This window comes from Panthera onca, chromosome C2 (genome assembly GCF_046562875.1).
Source record: "Panthera onca isolate mPanOnc1 chromosome C2, mPanOnc1 haplotype 2, whole genome shotgun sequence".
NCBI lineage: Eukaryota > Metazoa > Chordata > Mammalia > Carnivora > Felidae > Panthera > Panthera onca.
The window spans coordinates 136809838-136820147 of NC_138347.1; the positions used below are offsets into that span (position 1 = coordinate 136809838).

Sequence of the window (10310 nt, forward strand, 5' to 3'; positions counted from 1 at the left end):
TTGGCAAAATTATTTTCAAAACAGTTATATCACCAGCAATGTGAGTTTTTGCCACACTTCTTCAAGGTTGTTTTTTTTTTCATAAGCAAGTAAAATAACTTTCGACTTTTTGCTGTAAGGATGATTTTGTTTGTTACTAGTGATGTTGACTTTTTTTTTCTTAGGTTCTATTTCTTTTGTGAATTTTCTTTACACATTTATCCTTGATGCTTTGGGAGTTTTGCTTAAGATTTATATGAGCTATCTACATATTAAAATTTAATCCTTTAATATTCACTGTAGAAATTTTCCAAAAATGTGTTCATCCCTGTGTTATGGGTGTATGATACATGTTGGCAGATAAAATCTCAAATTTTTTATGTAATCAAACTGATAGTCATATAGGATTTTTGGTCAATTCTAATAACATAATCCTTTTCTATCAGATTTGATACAAATTTGAGGGTTGGGGTGGGATTGGTTCCTTGGTTTTTCTCTATTATGCCCTTCTGTTCAATTCATGTAGAATCATTTTAGTTGTTAGATTAAACTCTGATTTATTAACCTTTGGATAATGCAATTATCCGGATAATGCTTTGGATATTTTTCCCCTGGCTCATTGTATTGCAGTGTCTCTTCCTTGCTTATTATTTATGAAGGTCTTGCACATTATAGGCCTTAGGTATTTGCAGATTTAACATTTACAGTTTCAGCTATCTCAGCTGACTGCAAGGTCTGTGATTTGCTAATTTGTAGTTTTGCTGAAACTGAAATGTTACTTGCTTGCTGCCAGGCTTACCAATAGGAACTGATCTTGGAGCTCAAAGAGGGAGCCTATTAGACAGGCCAGCACCTGCATCTCAACACAGCTTTGTTTTTCTCTACTTGTCGTCGCGTACACAGTAACTCTCGAAGTGATAAAAGCTGTTTCTTTGTGAAATATGGGCCCGAAAAGAAAACCAACTGCTAGTGCTGGTGATGAAGTGAAGAGAAAATGAAGAGGTCTAAGAAAGTGATGGTTCTTAGCCAGAAAATAGACGTTTTGGATAAATTAAAGTGGTTGTGCAGATTAAGGTAAGTTGGTGGTGGTTAATGTTGCTACAGTATCGATGTAGTAGTGTATATTTTGAGTGTCAGAATTTATTTTTATAACTTTATAAATGATTAGCAATGTGATTTTAGAAGCATTAAGGATTTGAAGATGTCAGCTGTACTTCACTGAGTTTTATGGGGGAAGTCAAGTTTTATGGGGGAGGTATTTGAAAATTTGCGAACATTAGGGAATCATGATGGCCTTGCAGTATGTAATGTTCAATAACGCTGAATTGTCCCATAACATAATATTTCTGTTCTTGTGGCACTACAGCACTTTTAATTGTTTTAATGTGGTTTTGATGTACCCTAAAACCCCATCCCCCTGGCCTCTTAATACTGTTACTTTTTTTCCACCCCCATCATTATGCTCAATCATAGCACATGAATAACAGTATGGTGTTAACCAAGTTAAAGAGATCTTGATGGTATTTTGTTTGATATTGTGTTAGTTATATAATAACTTGGGTAGAGAGAGGCCTTTTGAAATGTCTATGTTTTTTCCCCATTTGGGAACTATTTGTCTATTCAGATGTTATCGAAGATAGCCCCAAAATAGACATATCTTTTATGAACTTCTTTTAGCAAACATTTTGAATATTTATATGAACTGGGATTTTTATTATTGGGTATGGAGAAGAATAGCTAACAGTAATTTCCCAAGAAACTCCCTAGTCTAGAAGAAAAAGATGACATAAATCAGTGTTTATAAAAAATGTGAAAATGTTCATGGCACAGAGTTGGGGGCTATTAAATAGGGTGTGATGAAGGATGCTAAGAGGAGTTGAGTGAATTGATTGTTCTTGTTCTTTGTTAATATAATTGGGATCCATTTTCCTCCAAGCATAACAACTAAAACCCTGGTTATTGCCAGTGTGTTGTAAGGCTGTTGACTTTGATCTGTTCTAGCCCATTTAAAGAACTCATTATTTTATCTGTTCTTTTTTAGTTAATGCCTTTGGATTTTCTTGTCAGTCATGCTTCTTAAAAATAATCTCTTTTCAATAATCTTTTTTTTTTTTTAATTTTTTTATTTTTACATTTATTTATTTTTGAGAGACAGAGAGAGACAGAGCACAAGTGGGGGAGGGGCAGAGAGAGAGAGGGAGACACAGAATCTGAAGCAGGCTCCAGGCTCCGAGCTGTCAGCACAGAGCCCGATGCGGGGCTCGAACCCACGAGAACTGCGAGATCATGACCTGAGCCCTTGAGCTGAAGTCGGACGCTTAACCGACTGAGCCACCCAGGCACCCCACAATAATCTATTTTATTATAAGGATATTTGAAATGTTAATAAATAATGGTGATGGTGGACATTCTTGTTTGGTTTCTAGATTTAGAGAGACTGTTTTAAGTGCTTTCCTATTAAGCAAAATGCTAATTTCAGGCTTACAATAGACACTTGATAAACTTTAAGGAAGATTCCTACATGTATATTAGGAATGGATATTGCCTCAAATGCCCTTTTGTCATTTATTTAAATATATGGTTTTTCTTTTTTAGCCTGCTGGTGTGACTGCTTTGTGATTGTGAATCTACAGTTATGGGTTATTGTTGTTTTATTGTATTTGTTGAAATTTCCTTGCCTGTATTTTATTTGTCATTTTTGTACATGCATTTATTAAAAAAAGATTGGTAGCCTTTTGTAATATCTTTAACTGGTTTGAGATTCAGATTATATTTCCTTTAAGGCAGCATAACTATTAATTATGTCTCTGAGCCTAGAGTTGATTTATGGAAGTGTAAATGAATGTTTTTACTCCCAGTGTATTTGTGAACATAGAAAAGAGAAAGAGCTGTCATCAGAGTCTGATGGTGGGGCTTGAACTCATGAACTGTGAGATCATGACCTGAACCAAAGTCTGACATTCAATGGACTGAGCCACCCAGGCACCCCAGAGTTTTAGAAAATTTTATAACTTAATTCTGTGCCAGTTTGGGAGAAAGTTGAATAATCACACCTTGAGCTGAAAGTAAAAGGGAAGGGCATACTAATTTATAATGAATGATAGAGTAGCAGAGGATTAATTACCAAAGTTAACGAAGGAAAACAACTGTAAGATGTCAGCATGCTGCTAAAAAATGGCTAAGGGTAGGTCTGGTTCTAAGTATCTTTATTTTAGTGCAGCTAGCTACACTTAGAAACTTAGTCTAACAATTCTTAGTTTATTTTGAGAGTGAGAGAAAGAATGAGTGGGGGAAGGGCAGAGAGGAAGAGAGAATTCCAAGCAGGCTCTGCACTGTCAGCACAGAGCCCAATGCAGGGCTCTATCTCAGGAACCATAAGATCATGACCTGAGCTGAAATCAGGAGTTGGATGCTTAGCCAACTGAGCCACCCAGGCACCCCCTAACAACTGATATTTTAAAGTTCAATTCACTTGATTATAAACTACCTTTTATGAATCGATTTCTTTTCATTTTTTTTAGTATCCATTACAGTGTTTTTCCTGATGTTTATTCCTAGAGCTCAGAGGATTATGATGGAAATTTTACTTCCTATTCTGAGAAGCAGTTCAGAAAATAAATGATATGTAATTTGCAAGATTGGACAGCGAACTTCTTAACCTTAAAAGCAAAAATATCTCCATAAAATAATACTTTACTTGGCTCAGTCAGTAGAGCTTGCAACTCTTGGTCATGAGTTTGAGCCTGATGTTTGGTGTAGAAATTACTTTTTTAAAAAAAGGGTACTTTCTTGTTAAAATCTAAGAAAAGAACTGATGAAAGAGCACATATGCAAAAAGTCCTTATGGCAAGGATTGAAACAGGAGTTAATATTGAATCTGAATTTAACAAATTAAGTTTAGGTTGAGTTCATAACAATTATGAAAATTAAAGTTTTATCATGTTTTGAAGGAAAAATATCATAACAAAAAATACCTAGTCATAAAGGACTGGAACTAAATCACCAGACTATGCCAATAAATACCAGGAGAATGGAGCAGGGGGCATGGTGTTGACAATGTAGGTGGTGTAGTAATAGGTATGCCCGTCCTCTCTATCAGCTCCCCGCCCCTTGCAGTTTTTCAAGAATATCAGTGTATATTTCTTGAACTGTTTTAAAATTTAAAAATTTTTAAATTTGTAATGTGTAGAGCGATTTAAGAAATGTTACTAAACCTATTTAGTGTTACAATAAACTTTTTAAGAATATAGAAAAATCTTCGAATCTGATTTTACTATGAAGGTCTAACAAGCCTGTATGTGTATCAAGCTTTGAAGCACAGACCTTTCAGGTGTCTAAAGCCACTATTAACTGTGCATGTACAGTGTATCCTATGTCCAGGTGGTTTCTATACTGTGAAAATATTAGGGGGGAAATGATGCTAAACTTATTGCAGACATTTTCTTCTTTCAGCTGCTTTTTTAACCCAAACTGTGTGTCTTGATGACACAACAGTAAAGTTTGAAATATGGGATACAGCTGGTCAAGAACGATACCATAGCCTAGCACCAATGTACTACAGAGGAGCACAAGCAGCCATAGTTGTATATGATATCACAAATGAGGTAAGTAGAAATGTATTCTACAGTGAAACTACTTTGACTATACATTTCTTGTATTCAGAATTTCAATTAGAGAAAATACTTTTTTTTAACTTTTTTTTTCGATACCCAACCATGACATTTCTGCCAAAGCTTTTCATGAGATGAAAGAACTGATTAAAAAAAAAAAAAAAGATGAAATTGTCTCAAATAATACAATAATCCTAAGCACTTCTTTCCGAGTTACATTGAAGAGTTTGTAGCTTTGTCTTACTTACAGAGACTCTCCCTAACCATTTTTTGAGCCTGTGCCAAATAGCTGTTTCTTTGTTTCCCAGGAGTCCTTTGCCAGAGCCAAAAACTGGGTTAAAGAACTTCAGAGGCAAGCCAGTCCTAACATTGTAATAGCTTTATCAGGAAACAAGGCTGACCTTGCAAATAAAAGAGCTGTCGATTTCCAGGTATGTTTGAAGGCACATATGTATTGTAAATTTTCCTTCTGTATCTACACTTGAATTAGTTATTTTAAAGCCATGCAAATAATAGAAAATATCAATTTTTTAAGGAAATGTTGATCTACTGTATGTAATAAAATGCTTCTCATGACAAATCTGAATTTTTAAATATCTTCACATAATTGTAATATATAAATACTCTCAAAGATTTTGTTGATCTAAACAATTACAAAAGAAGTGATTTTTCACAAATAGTGCAGAAATCTATAAAGCAAAAGATTATTGATTGCCTCCTACCCTAATCCCTCCACCCCCACACATACTTTAGTATCCTTCCTAACCTTTTTTATTTACCTGCCAATGTTTATATTAGCATACATACACATACCCACATATACACATACAGCTTGTGCTTACGTGGTTCTTAAAAGGGCCTTCAAAAATAAAGGCTCAAAAATCCACTTATAGGTTATTTATTCTAGCTAATTAAGAATGTTCCCTTATGCAAAATAAAGCACAATTATTTATTTACTTACTTACCTGTGTTTATTTTTGAGAAAGAGCATGAGTAGGGAAGGGGCAGAGAGAGAAGGGGACGGAGAATCTCAAGTGCATTCTGCTCTGACAGCGGCGAGTCCAATGTGGGGCTTAAACTCACAGATCATGAGATCATGACCTGAGCAAAAGTCATACACCCAACCAATGAGCCACCCATGCACCCCTAAAGTAAAATTATTTAAAACAAATGTCCCTAGTTAGACATTTGTTAACTTTTTTTAACATTTTTTTAACATTTATTTAAAACAAATGTCCCTAGTTAGACATTTGTTAAACTTTCCCTCTTCTCTCCCTCTTTAGTTTCTCTACTATATATGGTATATAGTAGAAACTGTACACTGCATACTATACTATATATATATAGTGTGTGTACGTGTATATACTATATATATAATGTGTACTATATATATATAGTATAGTATCAGTGGTGGCATAATTGTCTTTGATGATGGCTGTTGGTGGAGTACATGGACTGAAAGGGAACTAATATTTCTTGCACCATTAGGTAGTAAGCTGAGCATATTGCTACCATTGCAATTGTGATTTTATTTAATTCTGGTTACAGTCCTATGAGGTATAATATCTATTACCCTGAGATGGTTCGTCCCCAGCATAGAGTGTGGGAGATAGAGAGCAGTTAAGTTATAGTCAAAAGTGGCCCTCTCACACAATTCAAAGGAACCTCATTTTCTTTAATTTTTCTTTAAATTGGAAAGATAATTGGTTGCTCTTCACAACTGTGAGGCTTAAAGGCAATAATATATGTAAAATGTAAAGCGTGACAGAAATATAGAATAGTAATTTTTAAAGGAATGATTCATGACATACTCAAAATATTGTTAGCCATTTAGTGTTTGAAGCCAGTATTAGATACTAGGATTCCCTTTGTCTTCATTGTGAGTAATGAGCATAAATAAAATTTGCTATAGAGATCGAAGAGACTTTTATATTTAGAATAGGATAATTTTCCACCCTCTGGAACTCACTATTTGAAATCAAATTTTAATGTCAGATCAGATGAATCAGAATGGAATAGTGCAAGAAGTTAAGGCAAAAAGAAATTTGAAAAGGTATCCTACAAGAGTGCTGTTATCTCTCTATTACCTTTAGTAGTTATTGCTTATTACCCAGTTGCTGATTATAGGTAGTCAAGTTGGAGTAGTAATAAGCCTCTTTTTCTATAACAAAAATAAGGCAGGTATAGTATGTGCAAAGTAATTATCTCGTTTTTTTGTTCTATAAACAGGAAGCACAGTCCTATGCAGATGACAACAGTTTATTATTCATGGAGACATCAGCTAAAACATCAATGAATGTAAATGAAATATTCATGGCAATAGGTAAGTTTTCAAACAGTAAATGTAGGCAAAACAAATTACACTGGGGCATATTTGGTTTGTCTTTTTAAATTTTATTTATTTATTTGTTTTGAGAGAGAGAGAGCACTGAGCATGCAAGCACAAGCAGGCAAGGGGCCGAGAGGGAGATAGAGAATCCCAAGCCGGCTCCACGCTGTTAGTGCAGAGCCAGAAGTGGGGCTTGATCCCATAAACCGTGAGAACATGACCTGAGCTTAAATCAAGAGCCAGACAGTTAACTGACTGAGCCACCCAGGTGCCCAATCTTTTTAAAAATTCTTGATTTTTTTTTTTTTTAAGTGATTCTTCTCTTCTAGATCCGTTCCAAGAATTATTTTGTTAGTAATATTGTTAAATTTGAAAGAATATTATCTATTTATTAGGTTGTAGTACTTTTCAGTTTAGTTAAATTTCTTCTAGGTGAGTTGAAAGCCTGGACTTTGAGCTAATAGTTCAAGCAGATATATGTCTAAAGATTTCAATGAGAAGTTTGGATAAATATGTTTTTCTATTAGATTATACTTTTTATAGAAAAGGAAAATAAGCTCAGAGCAATATTTATCGGGCAGGGGCACCTGGGTGGCTCAGTCGGTTGAGTGTCCGACTTCAGCTCAGGTCATGATCTCGCTGTCCGTGAGTTCAAGCCCCGTGTCGGGCTCTGTGCTGACAGCTGAGAGCCTGGAGCCTGTTTCGGATTCTGTGTCTCCCTCTCTCTCTGCCCCTCTCCCACTCATCCTCTCTCTGTCTCTCTCTCTCTCTCTGCAAAAATAAACAAACTTAAAAAAAAAATTAAAATATTTATCAGGGCAAAATATGGGCATAAAGAGATTTCTTTCTCACTGATGAATGACTGTTTTTATCTGCACTTTGCCCTGAACAAGGGCTATTTTTCTTTCTCACGTTCTTTTCAAACCACTGATTGACAAATATAACTCAAGTATGCACATGTTATGTAAGTATGCAAATTATTGTAATCAAATATTTTAATGGAGAAAGTTTCAAAGCACTGAGGCACAGAGGTGCTCTGAACAATATAAACAACACGCTTGGGGCTCCTGGGTGGGTCAGTTGGTTAAGCATCCATCCGACTTTGGCTCAAGTCATGATCTCACAATACATGGGGTCGAGCCCTGCGTTGGGCTCTGCTGGCAGCTCAGAGTCTGGAACCAGCTTCAGATTCTGTGTCTCCCTCTCACTCTGCCTCTCCCCTGCTCATGCTATGTCTCTCTCCAAAAATTAACATTAAAAAAAATTTTTTTTTAAATATATAAATAATATGCTTTATAGTAGCTCGGTGGTCATTTGACCTACCTAGTGCTCTTACTTTTTCCTTTAAGGTAATTTTAACTGGTAATGATTGTGATTCCACGTTTGTTGATTATAAAGCAATGAAGTTAGCGTACTAATAAGGATGCTTTCTATTTTCTGTAACAAAAATATAAGTATTTCTATTGACCTTAACCTCCTTCCAGTAATTTTTTTTTTTTTTTAATGTTTATTTATTCTTTGAGAGAGAGTGAGAGCACAACCAGGGGGAGGGGCAGAGAGAGGGAGACACAGAATCAGAAGCAGGCTCCAGGCTCTGAGCTGTCAGCACAGAGCACAAGAGATCATGACCTGAGCACAAGTTGGATTCCTGACTGACTGAGCTGCCCAGGCCCCCCAACCTCCTTCCAGTAATTTTAAGGTGTAGATTCTGCGAGAATGGTCTACTTTGGTGGCTCTCGCATTTTATTGTCTCTGCACTATTCGTGCACCAAGCCCTTCTCATTCCCAAACATTTTTATTATATGGCAATGATTTTTAACTGGGGTGCCCATAAACTTATCCCCAAATAAGAAATATTCTTTTTTTATTGAAGTCATACAAATTAACCAATTAACAGCTGATTCAGAGGCTAAAGAACAGAGTAAATGCTGCAAGTACTGTCAGAATATCTTTCACTAGGCAAGAGAGTTTAATGGTGGCTCATTAGGAAAAAACCTTACTGTTGTATAAAATAATTTACTGCAAAACTCAGGTTTGAAGTTTATTAGGGAAATACTTGTGAAGGATTGGGCAACAATATGCTCTTTTTATTAATAGAACAGATTATACCCAGAACCATATCTAAAAAGCTAGTAACAAATCAAGGAAATCTCTGTGCCCGCTGTGGGGCTTGAACTCACAACCCTACGGTCAAGAGTCACATGCTCTACGGACTGAGCCAGCCAGATGCCCCCAAATGGGCTTTATTTAATTTGTACCTTTTATTCAGATGTGCTAATAATAATGTTTTTTTCCAGTCAGAAAGTGGCCTACATATTAGAATTGCCAGTTTTTTTCCTGAAATTACAGTGTTCCTTCCCTTGAAAGAAATACCAAGCATAAATTGATTTGTGGCCTATTTCTCTTACCAGATTAGTAACTTAGATCACACAGTGCACTCATATTTTCACTCTTACTGACTTAGGGAGTAGTTACTTAGTGGGAGAAAATCTACAATAAACTTATCATCCTCTTTCAATTTGATAAGATCATGATTGCATAGCTTCTTTCGTTGCACATCTTCATTAGCTTGATCCAGGATTTTAGCCTGTTAACAATCCTAATTCAGGGGCAAATTGGTAAACTCCAGTTATCCATATACCAAACAAATAGTATCAACTTCACTTTGGTAATGCTTAATACGATAGGAGACAGGAGACTGCTTCTCAGAGTTGTGTTTTAGTTTAATCTTTGCACAGTAAACCGATAGAAGCCAAAAGTTCCTCATTCCAATTTATTTCCTGCAACCTCCTAATTTCATTCAGATCTAATTACAGAAAGCCCATGAAGTATACTAAAGGGAAGAAATGATCACTCAGTCCAAAACCTAACTTAGTATTATAATAAAGTTTATAAATGCTAGCCTACTCTTTGTCCCTACAAGGCTTTGTTTGAAAATACATTTGACTGGAAATTTGCCATTTTATTACCATTTACCCTACGATCCATAGAGCCATTACTAGAGAAGTGGCCCAAGGTGAAGGCTTTTCTTCCCAAACTTCAGTGTTCCTGGTTCTCACTTCTATTGAGGTGGAATGGGATTCTAAAGTGTTTAGGATTCTAAAGATGATTAATGTTCATGGCATTCAGATACTGAAGTAGGACATGTTTAACTTTTGTTTAACCTGAGCCAAGGCTAAGGTAAAGCTAGAACTCAGCCATAGTCATCCCTCTCCAAGGTTGATAGAGACCAATGTATCTAGTCACCTTTATAATCCATACTCTTAGAGTTAGTTAATATTTAGTGAACCCACATCAAGGATCTTTGGGATCTAAGCAGAGTGTATGTAACAGGTGAATTTTTAAATCAGAGAGATCCAGGCTCCAGAGAACAGCCATTAGCTGTATGGACT

At 35.7% G+C, this 10310-nt stretch overlaps 1 protein-coding gene across 2 annotated transcripts in view; it reads left to right on the plus strand.

Moving 5' to 3' along the window:
• Positions 1–10310, plus strand: part of RAB5A (RAB5A, member RAS oncogene family) — a 29879-nt gene that overhangs the window by 17378 nt on the left and 2191 nt on the right. The window contains exons 2-5 of one of the 2 annotated variants that reach the window (XM_060638578.2): positions 883–1053; positions 4415–4583; positions 4898–5020; positions 6819–6912. In XM_060638578.2, the coding sequence (XP_060494561.1) occupies positions 974–1053; positions 4415–4583; positions 4898–5020; positions 6819–6912 (466 nt within the window). In that variant the 5' untranslated portion in view covers positions 883–973. The remainder of the gene's footprint in view (positions 1–882; positions 1054–4414; positions 4584–4897; positions 5021–6818; positions 6913–10310) is intronic. The other variant, XM_060638577.3, reaches the window with a different exon arrangement.